Source organism: Monodelphis domestica, chromosome 3, assembly GCF_027887165.1.
Source record: "Monodelphis domestica isolate mMonDom1 chromosome 3, mMonDom1.pri, whole genome shotgun sequence".
In the NCBI taxonomy this organism is placed as follows: domain Eukaryota; kingdom Metazoa; phylum Chordata; class Mammalia; order Didelphimorphia; family Didelphidae; genus Monodelphis; species Monodelphis domestica.
Genome location: NC_077229.1, coordinates 7,134,015 through 7,160,706, shown reverse-complemented (window position 1 = coordinate 7,160,706; position 26,692 = coordinate 7,134,015). Strand labels below are relative to the sequence as shown.

General features: G+C 38.2%; 1 protein-coding gene across 1 annotated transcript in view; it reads left to right on the top strand.

Moving 5' to 3' along the window:
- LOC100619470 (zinc finger protein 829-like) overlaps positions 1–20,290 on the top strand; it is a 29,474-nt gene extending 9,184 nt beyond the window's left edge. The window contains exons 3-5 of the mRNA XM_016432757.2: positions 14,394–14,520; positions 17,618–17,713; positions 18,628–20,290. Coding sequence (XP_016288243.2) covers positions 14,394–14,520; positions 17,618–17,713; positions 18,628–19,658 — 1,254 coding nt within the window. The 3' untranslated portion in view covers positions 19,659–20,290. The remainder of the gene's footprint in view (positions 1–14,393; positions 14,521–17,617; positions 17,714–18,627) is intronic.
- The last annotated feature ends 6,402 nt before the right edge of the window (positions 20,291–26,692 follow it).

Sequence of the window (26,692 nt, the reverse complement as noted above, 5' to 3'; positions counted from 1 at the left end):
GGTACATTCACAAAGGTTGACCATGTACTAGGTCATAAAAACATGGCAAACAAATGCAGAAAAGCAGAAATAATAAATGCAACCTTCTCAGATCATAACACAGTAAAAAATAATGATCAGTAAGGGTACATGGAGAGCCAAATCAAAAATTAATTGGACATTAAATAATATGCTTCTCCAAAATCAGTTAGAGAACAAATCAAAGAAATAATATTTTCATTGAAGAAAATAACAATGATGAGATATTCTTTCAAAACCTATGGGATGCAGCCAAAGCAGTACTCAGGGGGGGGATTTATATCCTTGAGTTCATATATTAATAAATTAGGGAGGTCAGAGGTCAATAAATTCGACATGCAAATCAAAAAACTTGAAAGCAAACAAATTAAAATCCCCCAGAAGAAAACTAAATTAGAGATCCTAAAAATTAAGGGAGAAATTAATAAAATCGAAAGTGAAAGAACTCTTGAACTAATAAATAAGACTAGAAGCTGGTACTTTGAAATACTGGTCAGTCTAATAAAAAAAAAAGGAAAGAAGAAAACCAAATTGACAGTATCCAAGATGAAAAGGGAGACCTCACCTCCAATGAAGAAGAAATTAAGGCAATCATTAAAAATGATTTTGCCCAATTATATGACAATTAATATGCCAATCTAGGTGATATGGATGAATATTTACAAAAATATAAATTGCCTAGATTAACAGAAGAAGAAATAGAATTCTTAAATAGTTCCATATCAGAAAAAGAAATTGAACAAGCCATCAAAGAACTCCCTAAGAAAAAATCTCCAGGGCCTGATGGATTCACAAGTGAATTCTATCAAACATTCAAAGAACAGCTAATCTTGATACTAAGCAAACTATTTTACATAATAAGCAAAGAGGGAGTTCTACCAAATTCCTTTTATGACACAAATATGGTACTGATTCCAAAGCCAGGCAGGTCAAAAACAGAGAAAGAAAACTATAGACCAATCTCCTTAATGTGTGCATAGATGCAAAAATCTTAAAAAGGTACTAGCAAAAAGACTCTGGCAAGTCATCATGAGGGTTATTCACTATGATCAGGTGGAATTTATACCAGCAATGCAAGGATGGTTCAGTATTAGAAAAACCATCCACATAATTGGCCATATCAACAAGCAAACCAACAAAAATCACACAATTATCTCAACAGATGCAGAAAAGGCCTTTGACAAAACACAACACTCATTCCTATTGAAAACATGAGAAAGCATAGGAATAGATGGATCTTTTCTAAAAGTAATAAATAGTATATATTTAAAACTATCAGCAAACATCATTTGCAATGGGAGTAAATTAGAAGCATTTCCAGTAAGATCAGGAGTTAAACAAGGATGCCCATTATCAACTTTATTATTTAACATTATACTAGAAACACTTGCAGTAGCATTTAGAGAAGAAAAAGAAATTAAAGGTATTAAAATAGGCAATGAGGAGACCACACTATCACTCTTTGCGGATGATATGATGGTCTACTTAAAGAATTCTAGAGATTCAACCAAAAAGCTAATTGAAATAATCAACAACTTTAGCAAAGTTGCAGGATACAAAATAAACCCACATAAGTCATCAGCATTTCTATATATCTCCGACACATCTCAGCAGCAAGAATTAGAAAGAGAAATTCCACTTTAAATCACCCTAGACAATACAAAATATATACAAAAATATAAATTGCTTAGATTAACAGAAGTAGAAATGGAATTCTTAAATAATCTCATATGGTTGGATTCTAATCCATTCTCCTATTTGTTTTCATTTTATGGGTGAGTTCATCCCATTCACATTCAAAGTTATGATTGCCACTTGTGTATTTCCCAGCATTTTGATATCCTCTCCTAGTTCTGTCCTTTCTTTTGTTATATGCTTTTAAAACCAATGGTTTGCTTCTAGTCAATTCCCCAATCCCCTACCTTGATATGCTTCCCTTGCTGCCCCCCCCTTTTTTGTTCCCTTCTTGTTTTTTTTAGCATCTGTTAAGTTCTCTGAATCTTAAAATTTCTCAGACTTGTGAATGTTAAAGATTCTCAGACTCTACGTTAGAACATTTGGTTAAGACCATTCCCCATTTTAAACAATGAAGGTACTTGATCAGGAATGTGAGAACTCTAACCTTACTCCACCCCTACTTAAGTATACTTTAGGGGAAGATAAAGTTGTAAATTCCTTACTGAATAATGAAAAAGTACTTAACTCATACTTATTGTGAGGCAAAAGCCCTCAAGCTAAGTCTATTTTTAGATCTAATACAAAAAGGTGCTAAGTACCTATTAAAAGTCTAATTAATCACTAAAAGATCAGGCAACTTTCAAACTTGCAAGGGACAAGCTTAACAAAAGAGGTGTGAAGTTTTAGGCTACCCAGAGAAGTTGAGAACTAAAGAAGGTGTGAATTAAGAATGGTCACTCCTGTGAAAACATTTACTGTGATTGGTAGATGTGAGAACTTAGGGAAGGTGACATAGGAGAAAATTCTCTTTAAAAGGAGGTCAGAAAGGCCTCTGGGGAGTCAGCTTGCCAAAGCTGAATTGGAGGGCTCGGTGGCTGAACTTAGGGGAGCTGAGGAGCTAAACTGGAGGGTCTCTCTGAACACTAGAATCTTGGTTGGGACAAATCTTGTGGTGGATAGATTAAAGACTGACTGATCTCTCTCTTAAGGCTTAAGCCTAGGCTGGCCTAGCCTTTTTCTCATTACTTCCTCTTACTCTCTCTCTTCCTTTCATTAATTCCTTAATTTGTATTAATTAAAATCTCCATAAAACTCAGCTGACTTGGGTATTTCATATTTGGGAATTTTTTCCCATGGCGACCACTTTATTTTTAATATAAAATCAAAACACTGTCTTGAAACCATATTTTCGCAGTCACAGTTTAAGGCAACCACTCTTTTAACTGTAACAGTTCCCTCCCCCCTCTCTTTCCCTTTCTTTTTGTACTCCCTCCCTTCAAACCCCCTTAGTTTTCCCTTCTCACTTTCCCTGTAGGATAAGATAGAATTCAAGACTCCAATGGATCTAGATGCTCTTCCCTCTTAGAATTGATTTCACTGAGAGTATGGTTTAAGTATTATGTATTAGCACTCTCTTCCTCTCCTTCTTATAAGAGTATTCTTCCCCTCCCCTTCCCATGCGTATCTTTGTGTGATAAGGATTATCCTATTTATTTTATTTCTTCAAGTATCTCTTGGTGCCATCTTTGATTCCCCCCCCTTTTTCTTTTTTTGTATATCTTATAGCATTTATTACCCCAATCTCTTCCTGTGAATGATCCTTCTAATTACTATAATAGTGAATATAATTTTTGAGACTTACAAATAATATTTTCCCCATATATTAATACATACATATATAATTTGATCTAATTGTAGCCCTTAAAGAAGAAAGTTTGAATAAAAAAAAATTTTCCCCTTTCCCCTCCCTTTCTTATTTACCTTTTCATGTTTCTCTTGATCTTTGTGTTTGGATATCAGACTTTCCACTTAGTTCTGGTCTTTTCTTTATGAATACTTGGAAATCTTCTATTTTGCTGAATGCTCATACTTTCCCCTGGAAGTATATAGTCAGTTTTGATGGAAGACCCAATTCTCTTGCCTTTCTGATTATCATGTTCCAAACCTTGTGGTCCTTTAGTGTGGAAGCTGCTAGGTCTGGTGTTATCCTAATTGGTGCTCCTTGGTATCTGAATTGTCTCTTTTTGGTTTGTTGTAGAATTTTCTCCTTAGCTTGAAAGCTCTTGAATTTGGCAATTACATTCCTGGGAGTTGTCTTTTGAGGATTTAGTGTAGAGGGTATTCTATGAACTCTTTCAATGTCTATTTTGCCCTCTTGTTCAAGAACATCAGGGCAGTTTTCTTGGATGATTTCTTGTAGTATGGTGTCAGTGTTTCTGTTTATTTCTGGATTTTCAGGTAGACCAATGGTTCTCAAATTGTCTCTCCTTGATCTGTTTTCCTGATCTGTCATCTTGTCAGTAAGATATTTTATGTTTTCTTCTATTTTGTCAGTCTTTTGACTCTGCTTTATTAATTCTTGCCGTTTTGCAAGATCATTGTCTTCTAATTGCCTAATTCTGGTCTTTAAGGACTGATTTTCCACTATAATCTTTTTATTTTTCTTTTTTGGTTTGGTTTATCCTGTTTTTTGTGGCTTCTAGCTGTTTCTCCAATTGGGATCTCTTGTCCTTCAAACTGTTATTTTCTCTTTGAATTATTTCCCACATTTCTTGCCAGAAAGCTTCCATCTTTTTGATAAGCTCCAATTTAAATTCTTCAATAGCTTGTGGACAATTTCCATCTTTTGGGGAAGGTCTTGGGTTTATTTACATTTTCTCCTGTATTTTCTCTGTAGCCTGGGTTTTTCCTCCGTAAAAATTTTCCAGGGTCAACCCTTTCTGTTTTTCTTAGAGGGAGGTTGTTGCTCCTAGGCACAAGTTGCCACCACTGTGGAGGTTTTTCCTTCCCTTTTTAGTCAGAAATTTGAGTGAGATGGGAAGGCTTTCTGTGTATGGAGCTAAGGTGCAAGGATTTTGCCTGAGATAAGCTCTCAAATCTCTGCAGCTTTTGCTGTTTGCTGCCCTTCTCTGTGTTATTTTCCCATGAGTGCCTACAGTCTGTGCTCTTCTACCTACTGGGCTTTCAGGTGTAGCTGCTCTCCGAAGTAGGTTTTTGGTGATCTTGGTCAGCTCCCAAAGACCTAGAGGTGCCCTGTACTCACTCTAGAGGTGCCCCTCACTCATTGATTCTGGCGTGCGCTGGCTCTGACTCTGGATTTCTAGGTGGGGTGGAGGAGAGTAGATCAGCTTGTGGTTTTTGTGGGAGCTTTTCCACCCCCTTATAGTGTGGAAATGCCCAAATTCCACATACTTTCAATGCTGCGCCCTACCGTAGAGTCCCTTCGTTCTTATGGATTTGATTTTTTTTTGTCTTTTGAGGTAGTCTATATTGGCGGGTGCTGAGGAGAGGATGAGTCTTACATCTAGACTGCCTCCATGTTTACCCGGAAACCCTCAATATTTTTAATTTCAGTTCCTTTAGGAAGATGAGATGCATTTGGGTTTATAACCTTATACATAAAAACATAAGCAACAATCCTTTTTGGCTCAAAGATTTCTTTACCCCCACCCCTCTTTGAGTGATTCCACAAATGAATTAACTCACAAGAGACTAAAATACTCCATTAAAACAAAAATGTGCGTGGGGTGAAGAAATACTTCAGTAATTCCCCATTGTATATAGACCACAGTTTTTAGCCATTGAATTGCTTGTAGTAAGAGGTATTATTGCTTGTTGACCACATTCAAATGGAGAAAATATTACACAAATATTCCACCCTAATTATATTTAGGAAGAATGAGATAGTCCAAGGACTCCATCTTATATGTGATTTCTATATCATCTTATATATATTTAGCATTGATACACAGTGCAATGACCAATTCATTTAGTTGTTTGGGATATGGATGGACCAAATTAGACTAAAAAGAGTTACATCTTAAAATTTGAATTATGTTCCCATTTTTCACTTTACAGCCAGACTCAGGAGAAATGAAGTGGGAAACATTCCTTTTTAGTAGAAAATGACAAAGTGGAAATTCTGAATAAAAAAGGGATTCTTCCCTCAGATGTGCTGAGAATCATCCCCCTGAGTTATGCCCAATAATGATCTCCACGTGTGACTATTCCAGATTACTTTCCTTCTGAGTATCTTGTGACTTTTCTCTGGAATGGTGGGTTATTGATTTCATGACCAAGAACCTAACAAAAAACTATAATTGAACTCAAGACTCAAAATAATGTTAGTGATAGTTCCCAAAGCTCTTCCTTTACATGACAAATCTTACTAATCACAGTTTAGAGCAGAAAAATTTCCATGATTCAAATGCAGAGAATGTATTTCATCTCACAAGTTTTATTTGATTTTCTTTTTGTTAAAACTCATCTTGGTATAAGGATCAGTTGTTAGAAATCCTGGCTCTGAAATTTCCTCATGGTTTCCTTGTTATTTTTTAATTTAAATGTAATGTGTACTCTTAATATAGTCTGTGAAACTCGTTATGAACTTCTTTAAAATGCTTGATTGGAGGGGGCAGCTGGGTAGCTCAGTGGATTGAGAGCCAGGCCTAGAGACGGGAGGTCCTAGGTTTGAATCTGGCCTCAGACACTTCCTAGCTGTGTGACCCTGAGCAAGTCACTTGACCCCCATTGCCTAGCCCTTACCACTCTTCTGCCTTGGAGCCAATACACAGTATTGACTGCAAGACAGAAGGTAAGGGTTTAAAAAAAAAATGCTTGATGGGGGGGGCAGCTGGGTGGCTCAGTGGATTGAGAGTCAGGCCTAGAGATGGGAGGCCCTAGGTTCAAATCTGGCCTCAGACACTTCCCAGCTGTGTGACCCTGGGAAAGTCACTTGATCCCCATTGCCTAGCCCTTACCACTATTCTGCTTTGGAGCCAGTGCTCCAAGATGGAAGGTAAGGGTTTATTAAAAAAAAACAAAAATGCTTGATTGGAAGACCTTGTCAGCTCCTGCTGGCAAATTGTGACATTCTGAGGCCTGGCAGTTTTATAAATTTAAACATTCCCAGGCATTACAAAAGGTTTTATAATTTAAGATTGAATTTTCATTTATGGAATTTTGATTTTGCATCCTTAAGAATTTCTTAAGATCATGTTTTTTAATAAATTAACTCATAATTACTTCTGTGGTTATAGTTTAAATTTCTGATCATCTCTCTTGGATCCGGACTATGCTCAAATTTTTGTTTTGATATAATTTAGGAATAAGGTTTTCTGTTACTTACCTTTGGACGGGTTATCAAGCCACTTAAATTATTGCACAATTTCTGTATGGTTGACCAACTATGGTCATCACACTCCTATTTACTCTTATTTTATACATCAATCTGATAATGGTAAAAGAAGAGAAAAAATATATGTGTCTTATCTCATTGAATTGATGGATTGATTGAATTGATTGAAATGATAGTTTCTTCATATGATAGAATTTGTAGCATGAATGAAATTCCTGTTAAGGAAGAGATTAAGTCATTGTCTTTGAAGGTTGAAGAAATATATAGGAAAAAGTAGGTGAAAGGTAAAGTCTTTGAAATTTCTTCCCATATAAAAATGTTAACTTTTTGATGTAGTGTATACTACTCAAAGAAGTCTCTTGTTTAATATTGTGAGGATTGCTTTTATTGTTGACATTTAAATGAATAAAATAGTTGAATGAATTAAAAGACAGAAATCCACTTAATGTCTTCAAAGAATCAGTGTTAACCCCAGCCTTTAAAAAAGGATTTTCAATTGTTAAACATATCCTGATTGGTCTCCCTGGGAAGTGAAAAAAATACTTGAGCTATGTTTTTAACTTTTAAAATAATTTTCTAAATTGAATCATCCCTTAGTAAAATACCCGGATTGTTGATAAGAGATGTGGTAGGTCATCATGTGAGACAACAATCAAGCCCTGTTATCAGCTGTGGATGAGACTTAAAGAGAGAGAGGTTTTGCAGGACAAGCCAAGATGCAAGAACCAAGGCTGGGGACCTATCTGTCAATCAAGAGGAAGATTCAGAATGGAATGTTCCCAGGAGGAGAGGCAGTTGAGCCTGACTGGAGGGAGGAAGAAGCTGAGAACTGATCCTGGTTAGCTTCTGTTCATTGGTGAAGGACCCTTGTAAGGGCTGGCTTGGTTTTGGGGCTCTGACCAAGGGAGAAACCTCTGCTGTCTCTGAGATTTGACTGACCAGCAGTTGGAGGAAAGCCAGGCTGAAGGAGACTTTTCTTGGTTGCTGGCTGAGGGGGAAGAAGCCCTGAACCAATTTTGTTAGTTCTACCCCAGGCTGAAGGACCCTTGAGGGGCGGGGCTTCTGGAGTTAAGCTGAGAGACCTTGATTTCTTTGTGAAGAAGAAGAAAGAAGATTTTAACTGTTGTCCTCCATCTCTGACTATCCCTCTGTCACAGTTGTGACTTCCCAAGGCCTCATAATCGTTTTAGATTAGGGACAGCCTCATCCCTCTTACCTCAGTTTCCCCCTGACTTGAAAAGGAAAAGAAAGGAGTATCTTTATAGTTCACTTCGGGGGAGGGAAGAAGCCAAAGGCTTCAAGAAGAACTGGGAGGTGAGGGAGACAGGGAGGAAAGGGTCAAGGAGGGAGGGAGAGAAGGTAGGAGAAGATTAGGAGAAATATTGATCTACTAGTCATCAGTAGAGATCAGTAGGCAAACCCCAGAGCTTTCCCTTGTACCAACAGTGTCATCTCTCTCCATTGCATGTGGGCAGGTATGTCCCCATACTTAGTAGCAGCTGCTCTCTAGCCAAGTCAGAGTACCCTTGCAACAATAAGAAATAGTCACAAACAGATTAACATTCTTCTATTTCAAGAGAAAGGGAAGTTGTTTTGAGATCAACAGGCAAATTAACTTTCGCTAGTAAACCAGATGAGAGACAATCTTGAATTACTAAGTGCTGAATTAAATTCCTTAATTTAATAGTCTGAACATTAGAAATTTATTACCATCTTTATCGAAGGAAGAGTCAGTTAAGCCCTAAGATTTTACAACAGTCAAGGAAACGTGTTTACAAGTTCATTTCCTGACAAAAAAGGAGAAAGTTTAAATCTGTAAATTTAAGATGTTATATCTATCAATTAGTTTGGAATAAGATTAAAATATATACTTTAACAATAAAAATGTGATTTCATTGGTTGAATGTAAAAATTAGTGTAACTGATACAGACCTCATATTTCAGGGATTTTATTTAACCATAAGAACTTATCACAGTTTATCTATTTGTCCTATGGTCTCAAGTATACTTATGTGCTAAGACACAGTGTTTAAGTGGTGCAAGCTTTTTTAAAGCTTGGAACTTTTTGGGTTACTGATTAGGAATTCTAGCAATACTTTGGAAGTGTACAAACTATTTGAAATGATGGGGGGCAGGTGGTACCAGGAATGTTGGATCTAAATGGAAAGAAATAAGACAAGTGCAGTTTAGTAAGGGATCTTAAATCAAAGTTCCAAGGAGAGAATAACCTGTTTAGAGAATTATTTGAAGTACATAGATATGTGAAGAGTGAAGAAAGGTTTTTAAATAGCCTATTTCCATTAATTGAGTTAAACAGAGTAGGTGAATGTAAAAGGTGTGAATGTTTTACTGCTAATAAGATGGAACAATTCTTCTTGTGTTTTGAAGCAATGAAGAACATCAATATTTTAAGCAGAACCCTTCTAAAGAATCATTTGTCAAGTAATTTTATACTAATTTTATACCAAATCTATGATTATGACATGAAATGATTGAAACTTTTATAAAACCAGCAATAGACACAGCATCTGTATTCCTATAAAATCTGATGGACAATTTGCAAATATATAATCCCAATTTCATATTTAGAATCTGGAATTTTATTAAGTTTATTAAGCACAATTAAGATTTAAGATGTTACTCCAAAAAAAACAAATACACATTCTAATTTTGAAATAAACACCATTTAGAAATTGAGAAATTTAAGCATTTCTGTCCTAGCCATCTCATTCATTTCAATTTGGTTTTATATATTGTCCTTGTTTCTAGTTTTTTTTAATGTGGCCAGCAGATATTATTATTATTGTTATTATTCATTCTTATGTTTTGGTTAATCAGACCAAAAAATGCTAAGACATATATAATAAACCCTGTTGCTACCAAACATAAATAAAGAAAATGAGAGTATGCCCTTGATTTCCTCTCATTTCTTAAGCTATCACCACTATTCCTATTGCTTTCTCCTGTTCATACTCCCTCTAAAGTTCCTCTTAAGGACATACAGAACAAAGATAGGAGTCTTTAACAAAAGCTGGTTCATTTGAGCAAAATCACGGAAGTTGATGATGATCGGGTGCAATTTTATCTCCTTTCTTTTTTTTGGGGGGGGGGGGATTATTTAGAGGACTATTTCTTTAACTTAGACTTAAAAGCTGAATATGAGCTCTGTCTTTTGGCATGTAGTAGAACTTGAGAAAGTTAATGGAGTTTTGTGGTTTTAGCCCATATGGGAGGGTATTTCAAAGAATTCTGCCCCAGATTTTAATTTTTAATCCTGGCTTAATCACTTTAAGTGAAGTATTTTACCAAAACAGTTGTTTCATGTCTCAGAAATTTATTACAAGCTTCACAGCTCAGTAGCAGAGATTACTTTAAGGTTTCTTTTCTGTTCTTTAAGATACTTATTTAGAAATTTATATACAACACATTTCTAACAGTACTGGATCATAAAGCTAGCTTATCCTTTCTAAAAATTTGAAACCATGAATAAATATATGTAGCCTGTGGTTACTATAATGTAATTAAATTCTATTATATCAAAATCTGAGTCCTTAATTGAGTTTTTTTCTTAAGAAAAGCTAATCCTTTGGAATAGCTAGTTTATGTAAGAATAACGTGAAATTTACAGACTTCTTTTGAGGCAATTGTGTCAAATGAACACCTTTAATATTCCCTCAAAGGCAAATGATTTCTAGAGCTCGATGAAAAACGAACACTTGACACACTTGGATGAGGTCCTGCAGAAATTTTCTCCTCTGAGAAGGAATAGAAAGCACCCGGGTACAGCCAGAGACCACCCAACTCTGGTGGGGGCACAAGACCAGCCCTGTGGGCCTCTCTCTGTGACTGTGCTCTTGGCTCACTAGAAATTGTAAAGAAAAGGACAGTAACCACACTACACCCTGACAAGACCAGACCACACAAAATAGCCCAGGAGAAACATCACCCTCCTGAGATGGGGCACAGCTCAGCTCAACATGGGTCTTTAATGGGGAGTCAGAAAACAAAGAGCTCCCTAAAAGAAAAGCTGCTGAGCATCTCCAGAACTTCCTGAGGGATCTCAGAATCCTGAATCCTTCCCTTAATCTCCTCACATTGACAAACTATAAAGAAATGTCCCGGCCATAATTCCGAGCTGAAGATCCAAACCTAATTGTGGTCAATGACAGCTGGAGATGTCACCCCACCCAGCAAAGGTCCCATAGAGTCGTCCAGCACTGTGTTCTGTGGGTTTCTGACAGATAAGCAGCAGGTCATTAGCAAGGCAGAAGGTACGGAGGATGTTAAGGAACACGCAGTGTGTTTGGTAACAAAGGTTTGGAGCCTTTGATACAAAGTCCCAACTTCAGGACCAGCTTCAGAGGAGAGAATTTCCCGAATCCTCCAGAACTTTCCTACCACTTGGGTCACAGGAACCTTTCTGGGCCACAATGGTTTGGGCAGCTTCTAGTTGGCCTCGGTCTTCAAAGGATCCAACAGGACCTGAACATGCCCAGTTTGTTTTCCTGGGATCTCCTCAGGGCAGCTGTAGACTCCCCAGTCCCAGTGAGCCCAGCTGCTCTGCTTGGCTCTCAGCTTCCCTAGATAACTGCACAGACCTAAAGCTTTTATTCTTCCCACAGAAAGTCTTCAATATCATTCATTGCTGTAATACGCTGATGACCCACCAAACTGCATCCCTCCCGATACTGTGACCGGCATTCTATTATACTTGATATCTTGTACACGATTAGTGGAATAATTGGGTCTAACTCTTTAACTGTCCTTGCAGTTACTTATCTAAAGGATTCTATGTGATCCCTTGTTTCATGATCAGTAAAATAAAGGCAATAAAACAATTTTCCTTTCAATATGAATAAGATAAATTGTTGGAAATCAAACAAAAGGTGGATCAAAAAAGGTTTCTTGCAACAGATGAGATTTCAGTCCAAACCTGAAGGAATCCAGCACTGAGGAGGCAGAGACTAGTGTGGACAGTAGTGAAAGCTGGGGAGGAGGGAGAGGAGTCCTGGAACAAGGTCAGGAGATGGAGAGTCTCCTGTGAGGAACAAGAAAGAGCCCAGTGTCACTGGATTCCTAGAGTAGGGAAGGGAATGAGGGGGAGGAAAGGAGAGTGAGGGAGAAGTTCTCAGGGTGACCAGCCTTGTAGCTGGCTGCCCAAGTGGAATATCAAGCCCTGAGGTGGTTTAGATGCCTGGGAAGAGTCTAGACTGAAGAGAGCTCATTCTGGTGGCTGTGGAATTCCAGATAATAGAGGCAGAGTTTGGGTGGAGAGGCAGGCAGGGTGCTGAGGTTCTGATCTTGGTTGCCAGTGGAGGACATGAGTGATCTCAGGACTTCAGAGGTAGGGTAGGTAGGGTAGTGAGGACTACCAGGAACCACCCGGAGTAGAAGAATTACAAGAAGCTGTCTTCTCTCCTTGGCCCTGAGGTCTCTCTGCATTCCTCCCTTTGAGCCCAGATTTCTCTGCTTTTCTTTGGGCCTAAATTCTTTCTGCCTCTTGGCTCTAAGTATATGTGAATGAGAACCTTTTGCTGTCCCTGCTAGTGGTGATGGCTGCCCTTTCCACTGGGCCTCATCTTTCCTGTCTGAACTCTTTGAATGTCCTTTAGCTATATCAAGAGCAATTCTCCCTGCAAGACCTGACTTCAGGGGCTGCTTTCTGCCCCTGCTACTGTTGTGGGAGAGTGAGCTTTGTTGTATGAAAGGGAATACTGGTGCTGGCCCAAAGAACTGTAGCTCTGCCATGTTCCTCCCAAGACATGATAGTGTCAATTGAAGGATATTCCACATGGTGTCACCATGGGGATGGACAAAGGCCTTTTAGGGGGACAGAATAACCCCTGGATGCATGTATAGGACAGTGGACTTTACTGTTGTAAAGTTTCAGGTTTCTAGATTGTATTGAGGATCTGAGGAATTGTGTCTTCCTAGGCTTAGAAACTCAGCATTTCCTCAGACTATTCTTCTCCTGGATGTCTTGGGACATTCCAGGCTGAACAATAGGGATTGGGTCAGGAAGGGGTGAAGTAGAATAGTATCCATTAACTCCAATTGTAAAATATATAAAATCTGAGAGATAAAGACAAACAACCTGTGCTAAAGAAGAGAACTACCAATTTTTTTCCATTTAGATCATTTACCCCTAGTCCATTCCAGTAGTATATTTTAATGATTACTGCTTTATAGTACAGTTTAAGATCTAGTATTGTGGGGCAGCTAGGTGGCTCAGAGGATTGAGAGTCAGGCCTAGAGACGGGAGGTCCTAGGTTCAAATCTGGCCTCAGCCACATTCCAGCTGTGTGACCCTGAGCAAGTCACTTGACCCCCATTGCCTAGCCCTTACCACTCTTCTGCCTTGGAGCCAATACATAGTATTGACTGCAAGACAGAAGGTACAGGTTTAAAAAAAAATCTAGTAATCCTAGGCTACCATAGTTCACTTTTTTTTCATTAGTTCCCTTGATATTCTTGATGTTTTGTTCTTCTAGATGATCTTTGTTAGAAGTTTTTCTAATTCTATAAAATTATTTTTGATAGTTTGATAGGTATGGCACTGAATAAGTAAATTAATTTAGGTAGGATTTTTATTTTTATTACTTTTATTAGCTTGCCCTACCCATTTTTCTTTCTTTTAAATTTTGGAGTGTCAACTGACCACATTAAATGACCAGTCAATTAAGAAATCATTTAAATGAAGAAACTTTGCCTCTTGAGAATTCCAGTCATTACACTGTCAGTATCTTTCTTTTGAATTGGCTTAATCGTCAAAATATCACATTTTAAAACAGATGAAACACCCCTTCTTTTTCTCATCATAGTTATTATTCTTTCCCTGTCGCTAAATGTAAAATGTAAAACAACTGAATATATTCCTAAAATAAATGTCATTTGTCATAAAACAAAGACAGAATGTTTTGGCTATGCACATCATACTCAGTTGTTCCTCAAACTCTCCATTTACCATGAGGGTACACTTTTTCACTTAGCTAGAATCAGAGTCTGATCCCAAATAAGGTCAATGGAATTCTCTTTAGGCTTTCATCTAGATAAGAGTATTTCAGATATTTTAGGAAATTAAGTAGAGAACTCTTTTTTTTCATTGTTTTCTCCTCATTGATCACTAGTAATATTTCCTCCCTAGAATACACAATACATGTCGCCTTCTCAGAAACTCTTCAAAAAAAAATTCTTAAGAAATCAACTCTTGATACTTTTGATGAGGAGGAATTTCAGATCACCTTTCTTTCTCCTCCACAGAATCTCATACTTCACTCAGAGAGCACTTCCCATCTCCTTGATTCCCCAAAGGAAAGCATTTCAGAGTAAGATACTTCTCCAGGTTTTACTCTTCACAACATGATTCCCGAGTGAGACACAAAGTGCCTTTGTCAATATTCCATGGGTCTCTGAATGACAGGTCTCCAGTGGTGGCTCTGACACTCTTCAGGGTTCAGAGTTTGGGTAAATCCCTTGTTTTCTTCAGTTTCCTCCAGTCAGTTGATAAGGGTTGTATTACATAAATTCTGAGCTCTAAATCTTGTGACTTTTGTTGGTTTAGGGGTCAATAACATACAAGGATGTGACTGTGGACTTCACCCAGGAAGAATGGTGCCTATTGAACCATTTCCAGAAAGCATTGTACCTGGAGGTCATGCTGGAGAATGTGAAGAATCTACGCTCTGTGGGTAAGGACCATTTTCTGTGTTAATTCTGAATCTGTCATTAAGAGAATGTCTTTATTCTAAGCCAGATGTACAGGATTTTGAGCCTTTGTCAATGATTAAAAAAGCAGAAGTGTTGATCTCTGCCCAGGGTTCTACTTGTGCCTGCTTTTCATTAAAAAGAAAAAAAAAAGGCTTTGAATTCTGTTCTGGGTAGGTGGGACTTTCCTTTCTTACCCCTAAAATTGTTTCTCCTCTGTTTTCGGGTAGCCTCAGGTGAAAACTTAAACTAGTGTTACGGATTTCTATTCCTGAAGCTAATCTCAAAAGTCATCTAGTCCAGCCTCTAATTAGACCTGAATTTTGTGTGCAAATCCTCTGTTTATACCCAGGCAGCTTTTCCTTTAAGAAGGTCATTGAAAGGAACCTTCTGCATGCCAACACAGCCCCTTACCCTTTTGCCTGGGTCTGATATTTAGAAAGGATTTCTTGTTATTAAGTGTTAATGGGAGAGATGAAGCCAAGAAGGTGACAATAGTAGAAGCAAAAGTTGGACCTGCTCTGAGACCATCAAAGCCATCTTAAAATATACTTTTCAATGACCAGTGTCACAGAACAAACTTGGGTGAGAGTTAGGTGCCCCTCTTGAGGAAAACAACTTGAAAGTTAGACAGAAGGAGTCTATTTTGAGAGATAAGGGGGAACTGGATTTAAAACTGCCCACAGAGGAATGTAGACAATCCACCCTCAATATCTGCTCTAGGTTCTGAGACTTCAGGAACCTTCTTAATTAAGCCTAAATTATTAGCTCCTCCCTGCAATACTTTTCTACAGTCAGATCCCAGCTTTTGGGACCAAAATCCAGTATTTGATAAAAATTGCTGGGAAAATTGGAAGACAGTATGGGAGAGATTAGGTTTGGATCAATATCTCACACCCTACTCCAAGATAAACTCAGAATGGGTGAATGACTTGAATATAAAGAAAGAAACTATAAGTAAATTAGGTGAACACAGAATAGTATACATGTCAGATCTTTGGGAAAGGAAAGGTTTTAAAACCAAGCAAGAATTAGAAAAAAATCACAAAATGTAAAATAATTTTGACTACATCAAATTAAAAAGTTTTTGTACAAACAAAACCAATGCAACCAAAATTAGAAGGGAAGCAACAAATTGGGAAACAATTTTCATAACAAAAACCTCTGACAAAGGTCTAATTACTCAAATTTATAAAGAGCTACATCAATTGTACAAAAAATCAAGACATTCTCTAATTGATAAATGGGCAAGGGACATGAATAGGCAATTTTTAGTTAAAGAAATAAAAACTATTAATAAGCACATGAAAAAGTGAAAAGAGTTCTAAATGTCTTATAATAATCAGATGCAAATAAAAACAACTCTGAGGTATCAACTCACACCTAGTAGATTGGCTAACATGATGGCAACAGAAAGTAATGAATGCTGGAGGGGATGTGGCAAAATTGGGACATTAATGCATTGCTGGTGGAGTTGTGAATTGATCCAACCATTCTGGAGGGCAATTTGGAACTATGCCCAAAGGGCGCTAGAAGACTGTCTGCCCTTTGATCGAGCCATAGCACCGCTGGGTTTGTACCCCAAAGAGATAATAAGGAAAAATACATGTACAAGAATATTCATAGCTGCATTCTTTGTGGTGGCAAAAATTGGAAAATGAGGAGATGCCCTTCAATTGGGGAATGGCTGAACAAATTGTGGTATATGCTGGTGATGGAATACTATTGTGCTCAAAGGAATAATTAACTAGAGGAATTCCATGTGAACTGGAATGACCTGCAGGAATTGATGCAGAGTGAAAGGAGCAGAAGCAGGAGAACATTGTACACGGAGACTCATACACGGTGGTACAGTTGAATGTAATGGACTTTTCCATTAGTGGCAATGCAGTGATCCTGAACAATTTGGAGGGATCTATGAGAAAGAACACTATTCACATTCAGAGGAAAAACTGTAGGAGTAGAAACAGCTACTTGACTACATGGGTTGAGGGGAAATATAGACTCTAATTGAACATCCTAGTGCAAACATCAACAACATGGAAATAAGTTCTAATCAAGGACACATATAATAACCAGTGGAATTGTGCATCAGCTATGAGAAAAGTGGGGGAAGGAGAGAGCGGGAAAGGATATGATTCTTGTAACCAAGGAATAATGTCCTAAATTGATTAAATTAAAAAAAAAAAAGACTTTCCCCAGTCAGAAAACTATCTCCAGAAGGAAATTTCTTCAGACTACTTTCTCAAAGACAATCTCCTCTGAGGTTGTTCAGAGCTTGCTTTTATGGTGACTTAATGTTCCTGCCTCTCTTCAGAGGGAACAATCACAGTTTCCAAATTATCTAGTATTGCCCAGGGGGCAGTGTCTGTGGGATCAACTTCTCACCTTCTGAAGGTTAAGTTCATATCAAAATGATTCACAGCTAAGGGTGTGAATTTTCTAAATCTCACCTGAAGCTTAAGTAACAATATGGGGATCAAAATTTTTTTTAAGTATAAAACTAAAACTCACAGCTCCTCATCTTGGTCAGTTGAGCAAATTTATCCTCATTCCTCCTTCATTCTTCACTCAAATCCCAGACCACACGATAGGAATGGAAAGGAAGGCATAAATATTTCAAAATACATGCTCTTTAATCTCTATTGTTTATATGAGTTCATAATTATTATTAATTTCACAACATCCCAGTGGATTTGATAGTCTTATTGTCTTCAATTCACAGTTGAGGCAAACTGAGATGAAATAACTTGCCATGGGGCATCCACATATCATCTCTTTGAGGCTGAATTAAATTTGCTCGGCTGACTCCAAGTTCTGATATCTTACCCCTTCACTACCAGTTGCCTTTAATTTCTAGATGATGGAGGGTGTACAATGTGCCTATCCTTCTAATACAAGAGGTAAATAAAGATGGAATTTTCTGATTTCAAATGGTTTCCATGCTCTCTATCCTCCTGTAAATGTCCGAACACTGAATACAACAGAAACCATTCTGTGGTCCTTACTTGCATTCCCACTTTCCTTTAACTGGACCATATTTTTAATTTTTCTCTCTTGATCCTTCTTTCTTATGCCCAGGGCTTCCAGTTCCTAGAGAAAATTTTATCTCCTGTTTTAAGCAAGGGAGAGCATCAGGGCTACTAGAACAAAAAGACCCAAGGAGCTCCTGTCCAGGTGAGTGAGTTGAAAACAGGTGTATAAGGTCTGGCATCCCAAAAGACTTTTATCTGTTATGGTGAAGGGAATGCTAGATTTGGGGTCTGGCAGACCAATGCTGAGTCATGCTGTTTATTTCCTGAGAAATGGATAATAGACTCATAATTTTTGGTAGATTGTAAAATTAGATGACTCTTTAATATGTCTGCCCTTAATGGGATACAGTCTTTGCATCTGTAGAGAAAAGAAATCTTAAATTCCATTTTGAAAATTACTGCAGGAGAATGAAAAAGAGTAAAGTTGTTTCTCTGCTTAGCATACAAAATTTACCAAGGTGGACCATGTGATAGTGCATCTAAAGGACAAGAAAAGAATATCTGGAAGGTTACCTGACATTCAGGTATTATAATCATAATTACATGTATAATTATAATAATATAATATATAATAAAATATGTATAAGAATAATGGAGGAGTGACTTTTTAGTAAAGATAGAAAGGGCAATGGAGAATGATTGTGCAATACTATAGACAAAACATGCTCAAGCACAGGATTTGAGTTTAGTCTAGCTGCAAGGAATTTTTTCAGGTCATTCCTCCTTATGAAATGAGTGCAAAGTATGAAAAGAGTCTTGAGCCTTCCTGTGTCACAGGTCCATTGTTAGGTTTCATTGTAATTGTATGTGAAAGTCTTTCTAAAATCATCCATCTTGCAGATATTGCCAAATTATCTATCCAAAGAGTAGTTCTGCTTGTTTCAGTTTGAAAACTGCCTTTTTGCTTGGGGAACTAGAATAAAAATCAGTTTACTTTCTGCCATCAGAGGAAAGAACTCATATTGCTCTGTGTGTGTGTGTGTGTGTGTGTGTGTGTGTGTGTGTGTGTATGTATCCTCCTTCCTTCTGTGTTTATATCATTATTTGTTTTTTTAGCAGTAGATTTTGAAGTGAAAGAGATGTCTACGAAACCGAGCCTTTTTGTGGAAGAATATGACTCCCAAGGATGTATGAATGAGGTTTCCCATGACTTCATTTTAAGAGAAATGTGTGACTCTACTATCAAGGTAACTCAAAATCCAAAGAGTGACTGTGAATTTGATGAAACTTCAGAGAAATGCAACCAGTATTCAGTCCTAAATGAGTATATGAAATTGACCTCAGGAAATGACTATTGTCAGGATAGTGAATACAGGAAATGTTTTCTTGAAGAAGTAGTTGTTCAGTCACCTGAGAAACCTGAAATACCTGTGCATCAAGGTAACGAAGGAGGAATGGCCTTGGGCTGCAGTTCAGACCTCATTAAACATCCAAAAACTAAAGGTGTTGAGATGGTTTCTGTTAGTGATAGAGGTGGGAGACCTTTCAGTCAGAACTCTCAACTTGCTGCACATCAGAGAATCCACACTAGAGAGAAATCTTATCAGTGTAAACAATGTGGAAAGGCTTTCACATCAAGGGCCTCTCTTGCTGCACATCAGAGCATCCACACTGGAGAGAAACCTTATGAATGTAAACAGTGTGGAAAGGCTTTCACATGGAGGGCCTCTCTTGTTGCACATCAGAACATCCACACTGGAGAAAAACCTTATGTATGTAAACAGTGTGGAAAGGCTTTCACACAGAGGGGCAATCTTGCTACACATCAGAGAATCCACACTGGAGAGAAACCTTATGAATGTAAACACTGTGGAAAGACTTTCACATGGAGCGCCTCTCTTGCTAAGCATCAGAGCATCCACACTGGAGAGAAACCTTATGAATGTAAAGAGTGTGGAAAGGCATTCACACAGAGGGGTCATCTTGCCATACATCAAAGAATCCACACTGGAGAGAAACCTTATAAATGTAAACAGTGTGGAAAGGCTTTTATACAGAAGGACCATCTTGCCAGACATCAGAGCATCCACACTGGAGAGAAACTTTATTGTATTGGATATGTTGTAGGTTGTTTGTTAATTAGGTAAGGAGTAAGATAATGGATAAGAGAGAGGAGTTGATGATTCGGATTTCTTTAAGTCACAGTGGAATCTCAAAGAGGAATGATGGGAAGAGAACTTTCCCAAGGAGCTTTGGGAAAGTTAATTGAACCAACGATCATCCTTTGGGCTATTCTGAACAAGGAAAGTTGTCCAAGGAGCTTGTTCTGAGAATTGGAGAAGATCTGGTGAATTTTCTTGAAGAACATCCTAGAAGAGAATAGTGGTGCTGAAGAACATCTGCTTCGCCAGTGGTGGCGGGAGAGAGCAAAGGATGAGTCGAGAAGTCAGTGAAATTCTGAGAAGTTGAATTTCATCTAAGTAGCAGGAAAGAAATCTTTCTTATTCCTCTCTGTTTATTAAGTTAATATTTTAGTTTAGGATAGAAAGTTAATTAGTTTGGGGGAATAGATTAGTCAGTAAGAGTAGTTTTAAGTTAGGCTTGTAAATTCAAGCAAGAAGAAAGTCTCATGAGAGACAGTTGGTTGTGGGTTGTTAGCTAATATTGATTAGATTTAGGGAAAGATATTTCCTCAACTTTTCAATTAAAGTATCTCCAATTTCCTTTTCCTATCACTGTTTGTATAGAAGTAAATATAAATAAATAATTTTTCATGCAAGATTTATCTCTAGTCAAGTCTCTTCAACTACTGGCCCACCCAACTCTCAGCCACCAACTCCCAATAACTAAATCTGTTTATAGTCTATTAACAGGCTATTATTATATCTGTAATCTGTAACTGATCTAAACTCAAAATAACATCATACCTTGTTCTCTAGCATGCACTAATTAGTATTAGTAATCTTGGATTGGCAGCTTCCTATAGAAAATTTGTGAAAGTTTGATACCCTTCAGAAGGGATTTTATATATATATATTTTTTTTTTTTCTAATTTCTCCTTATGAAGAGTAGAGAAATTCCCATCCCCAGCAGCTATTTTTATATATACATGAATATACACTTTCAATTTACTCTTTCTAATGTGGCCAAAACCTTCCCTTTCAAAAAATTATTGTCGATTAAGTGGCTAGATTCTGATTGTGTGAAGGAAATCATGGAGTGGATTGGGTCACAAGGATAGAATGACAGCAGAAAAAGTGCAGCAATAGAGTCAAGAAATCAAGAGACAGGAATCATGGCAGATGTCCCCTGCACTGCACTTTGGAGTGCCCCTCTGGGAAGCCCAGGCAAAGTAGAAAGCCACAGTTAGCTCCTGAGACTTAATATGTCAGGGTTAACGGGAAGAGAAAAAGTTTGATAAACTGAAGGAAGAACAGATTTCATGCTCTTCTCTTTGGGTTTTGTTGCTAACAGGATTTTCCTGTGAGCATGGCTAGGGAGCCCTAATGATGGAGACAGAATAGCAGCAAAATTGAGCAACCAGTAAAGTAACTTATAATAATATCTCTCCTCATTTCTGAGGTCCCAAGAAACAAGGGGCAGCCATGAGGCTATTGCTCACCTGCCACCCTGGCATCCCCAGTATGGTCTTTTCTCCACAGCACTGCCCCTTAGTCCTGGGATACCCTGCTTTCTTGCTTAGGATCCCACAAGCTAGTGCACCTGCTACCTACTGGCTAACAGTAAAAATGCAGGCAATTTAAAAATAAGTTAAAATCAAATGATGAAATTAAACATAATTTAAAAAAACAAAAATTTATTAAAGTAAAGAAAATTAAATTAAATAAAATTAATAAAATAAAATAATAAATACACAAAATTAAATTTGGTACTCCAATTCAGTAGTCCATTGTTTCAAAACTTATTGCTTTGCATTGATTTCTTTTTTAACCCTAACACCAAAGTCCAGTTTGGTTGTCTTTTAAAATAAGCTTAAAGGAAGTAGTGTCTTAATTTTTTATTAGAGTATTGGAAATGGGTTTGGAGTTCATTAATTATTTGATTTTGTACAGTTCACTCTTGGGCCCTAGGCTCAGTACCACATACCTGCTGCAAAGGCCATATCATAACTCTAAAGCTGCCCTTCATCCCCATATTGGGGTTTCTTTTCTGCCACAGCAGCAACCATAGTAGGATTACCAATCTAATAGGAAAGAAAGACTATGGGTTTTTCTAAATTTGGGGAACAAAAACAGCTTCTGGGCAGATAATCAACTAATAATCCCCCATTATGGGGAATATTATTATGAAGAAGTCAAGTCGTATTCCTCAGGGTTTACCATTGTATAAATTACTATGTGTTTTGGATGAACTAGCATTTCTCAAGGAGCATTGGATGTCAAGGGATGAGACAAAGGGCTTCTGCAAAGCCTGGACACTGAAGTCTTTTACCTGGCCCCACTTTGGCTCTTTTCACTTTAAATTCTAAAAGAATTGTAACCAGCCATTGACAGCAAGGATTTCAGAGAATATTCCAACTTGTAGCCCTGGGCATATCACCTTGATGGTTCAACCAATCTGAGTATTACCAATAATCTCTCAGTTAAATCTGAAAAAACTGACCTGCTGACTTCTTCCCAGCTCACCTGCCATGAACCTACTCCTTGTCTTGGTCCAGGCCATCCTGACTCCTTCAGCACCTCCCCCTAATATGCTGCTCTCACCTCCCAGCCCACCTTTGGTAGCATCTCTATCCCCCCTCACTGGTTAACTTGTGCCCTGTGCCTTGCTTCTGCCTTGCCCTGCCCATCTTCTCTCTTGCCTTGCCCAGCTTTTCCCTCCCTACTTTCCAGCTTTTTCCCCCTCCCTCTCCCTCTTCCTCCCCTGCCCAGTCCCTCCTTCCCCTAGACCTCTTTCACTACGACTCCTCCCCCTTCCTCCACCACACCCTGACATTGTGGTCAGTTTCCACTCAAACAACAAGCCAAGCACCAGGAACCACAGACAAGTCCAATTCATACCTTTTCCCCTTCAGAGATGTTCCCACTTATGACAGATAAGGGAATTAGTCAATATTAGACATCAAACACCTTTTCCTCCACTGAAAGATTCATTTAGCAAAGAGGCAGGAGTCTGCCTTTGGTGAGGCACCTGTTGTGGTGATTACAAAGTTTGAAGGGATATTTAGCACATATAACCCAAGTTGGACAGCCATTACAGAATTGCTTCATGCTCTCTTTCTTAATGGAAGGTAAGAGTTACATGGTTCTTTCCATGGTGAATGCGTCCCAAAACATTTCCCATTACCATGAATTATCACATTTTTGTTAGATTAAAAGTTGGCAAAGTGAGGTGATTTGACCTAACATCTTGGTTAATTTGTGTTTGTCCTGTTTTCAACATACCTTCCATTTTACAATCAATTATGTGTAGTGATTGCACAGGAGAAGAATAATGAGGGTTAGACAATGGGATTTCTGTACCTCCCCCAGGATGACCCAGCTAGGAAGTCTCTTAGGGTAGATTTGAACCCAGGATGTCCTACTTGTAAGCCTGCTGAGCCTCCTAACTGCCTTCTTAGCATCCTGTTTCCATTCCAAATAGAAGGGGAGCTAGTTGACTCAGTGCATTCTGAAATTTGTATTCAGAATTTCCACTTATTAAGAACTCTTTCTCTCTGTCTCTGTCTCTGTCTCTCAACCCTCTCCCCCAGCTTAATCTCTCTATTTCTGGTCTTTATGTCTCTTTCTCTTGTCTTTATCTCTGTCTCTCCCTCTCTTCTCTTTCTTGTTTTTCTCTCTCTCTTGTCTTTATCTCTCCTTTTCTCTCTCTTTTTCTTCCTGTGGTCTTTATCTCTTTCTCTGTCTGTCTGTCTTTGTCTCTTCCTTCTTCCCTCCTCCCTCCACCTATGTGTTTTAGCCAGAGGGCAAAATATCTTCTCTTAAATTATCAAACCTGGGCAGACAATTACCATGGGGAAGTCCTGCCCATGCACTTGTCTCCCTGAGACTCTGCAGTGCTCTTCTGTGTTTGGTTTTGTTTTACACAATCAATGAAAACTTGTGTCCCAAAGTGTCCTTTACCATGGATGGAATTGCAAGTATGGTAATAAAACACCTTTGTTAAGATAGATTTTCCTGTGTCAGAGAGCCATATTCCATTTACTTTCTTTGCTCCAAATTTGTCTTGCCATGCCTGAATCTTTGAGACCTTGTAAGCTTTGGTAAGATCAGCTGACTCTATGACTGATAGATTCATGACATAAGCTGGAGCTTTTCTAGCCACAAATTTAGCTGTGACATTGGCTCTATAATTGCCCTTAGACACAAAATCCTTTCCATACCCATGTGCTCTACAATGAATTACAACAATTTGCTTAGGTTATTTTTAGCTTCTAGCAAATCTTTAATTATATGTGCATGGGCTATTTGCTTGCCTCCAGATGTTACAAAGCCTCTATATTTCCAGATCACTTCTATTGCATAGCACACCAAGAAGCCATATTTTGAGTCTGTATAAATGTTTACACTATTCCCCTCAGCTAAATTACAAGTTTCTTTAATTTCCACCAATCCTGCTCCCTGAGAGCTAATATTGCTAGGCAGTGCTGCATACCACAAAGTTTCAGACTCAGTGACCACTGCTGCTCCAGTGTACTAGATCCCATCGTGCAAGTAAGAAGAGCCATTGGTAAGCAGATTCAGGAATTGGAACATCTTTTACATCTGACTTGGGCTGTTCCACCAACTTTACTACTTCTTCACATTCATGTAGAGGCTCACCATTTAGAGGCAGATCAGGTAGCAGTGTTGCTGGATTCAGTACACTGCATTTTTTTTGTTTATGTTTTCATTACCTAAGAGTATAATTTCATACTGTGAAAGTGTTTGGTCTGTAAATGCTTGAGTATGACATCTCAAAAGTGCCTCAATGTGGTGAAAATAGTACACTGATAGTGGGGATCCCAACACTAAATCTGCTGACTTTTTTACTAGAAATGCTGCAGCTGCAATACCTCTAAGACATGGAACCATTCCAGCTACTACTAGATCTAATTGGGAACTGTAATATGCTATTGGTCTAAAGTTCTGTCCCAGAGTTTGTGTCAGCACTCCAGAAGTTTTTCCTTTGGTCTCATTTACAAAGAAATGGATTTCTTTGGAAGAATCTGGTATCCCTAGCACTGGGGCTGTCAAAATAGACTCTTTGAGCTTTGCCAGAGTGTGCAGATACTCAGCTTTGAGTAGTAGGGTTCAGGTACTGCATTCCTGGTCAGATCTGTTAAACACTATACCTCAGGATCCACTGATGACAGAATTCTCATGGTCTCAAGAATTCCTCTAAGCTGCTTTTTGGTCTTGGGAGTGTAAAGATTAAAATTTAGGGAAGACTGAGGCAGGTAGAAATTAGTTTCTCTCTGCAAGGAGTATTATATTTTTTAGAGGTTTATTAAAAGTTAAGGATTAAAAGAAAATACAGGATAAGAAACACGTGCCTAGGCCAGAGTGGCCTAGGCAAGATCTCACCTACATTATGGAAAGAGCCACATCTGCCCCAAAATGGAAGTCCAAGAGGAGCCCAAAAAACCTTTGCCACCAGCTTAAATCCCTTTTCGATTTTGGCCCACCTGAGAATTTCCGTGAGATTACAAAGCATTTTGGGGAAGTGGAGCAAAGGCTTGTGGGGATTGTAGTCCTGTATTTGAGTCTATTTTTTTACAGGAGCACTGAGATTTTGTATATCTGAAATTCTCTTGTGGGTAATGCTTCTACTACCCCCTGCTAGAACAAATCCTAAATACTCAACTCTAGGCAAGCACACTGTAGTTTGGCCTTGGAAATCTTATGTTCATGCTTATATAGTTCACAAAGAAGGATCTTACTATTATTTAGATGAACTTTTGCATTCAGAGAAGCTAGAAGAATGTCACCTATGAAATGCACCAGCTTGCTTTCCTTAAATATTATCATTTAAAGGTCTTTTTTTTTCTATGTTTGGGAGAATATATTTGGGGATTTGGAGTACCCTTGAGGCAAATAGCATCATTTGAATTGAATTCCCTCCCAGATGAATGCAAAAACATTTTGGGAATCTTCACGAATAGGGATAGAGAAAAAAGCAGAACATAAGTCCACCACAGTGTAATATCAGTGTAAAATCCCAATTGCTTGGGATTGATGATGTTATTGTAGCTGGGCTTGGGACAACAGGTTGAAATTTTATTATATGATCATTTATAGCTCTTAAATCTTGTATAAATCTATAGATTGGCCTGCCTTTCTGATCCAGTTTTGCTTTTTTTATAGGAAAGATTGGTATACTGTATGCTGAAAATGTTGGTACAGTTATCCCAATTATCCCTAATCAATGAGTCTATAATTGGCTGGATGCTCTCCACCACTTCTTTACTCAGTTTGTATTGGAGAATACAAGGTGGAGGACCCCCTTTATTCCTCACTCCGCTTGGGGTTGCTGACTTAATAACCCTATATCACTGGAAGACTTAGCCCATAGACCGTCAGGAATGCCATCAGGTATTGGAAAAACAGATCTTTTTTCCTCCTCAGCCTCCACTGAATCTAAGAAAAACATTGGAAAAACTTTCAAAGATTCCTCTGGGAGATGCAGTGAAATCTCCCCAGAAGGTGTGCAGTGGATAGCTGTCCGCAGTTTACATAACAGATCTCTCCCCATAAGATTTGCTGGGCAATCTGGCATAAGGAGGAATGCATAATCTATGGACAAAAAACCCAAAGAGACCATTTTTGGTTATAACTTTGCCACCCTCTGTGGTCTTCCTGTAGCACCAATCACCATTGACCCAATCACCCTGCAATCCTCAGCAACATTGAGTATCAACAAGAAGATCATAAATCTGATCCAGACTCCCTTTCCCCTCCAGACTTCAAACCCTTCATTACCTTGCCAGGAATATTTCATATCTTTTATTTGTATCCTTCGCACCTAGAACAGTGCTGGGCACATATTATACCCTAATAAATATTGTTGATTCATTGATGGATTTATTAAAAAACTCTAAGTGAATCTGTGTCACCATGAACAATGATGACTGATTGAAGATTGCACAAAACATGGCATGAACCTGCCCTCAGATTCAGTGGGTTGTCTCTCCCTGACTGGAAGCTTCTCAAAATTAAATAGTACATACAAATTCTGAGTA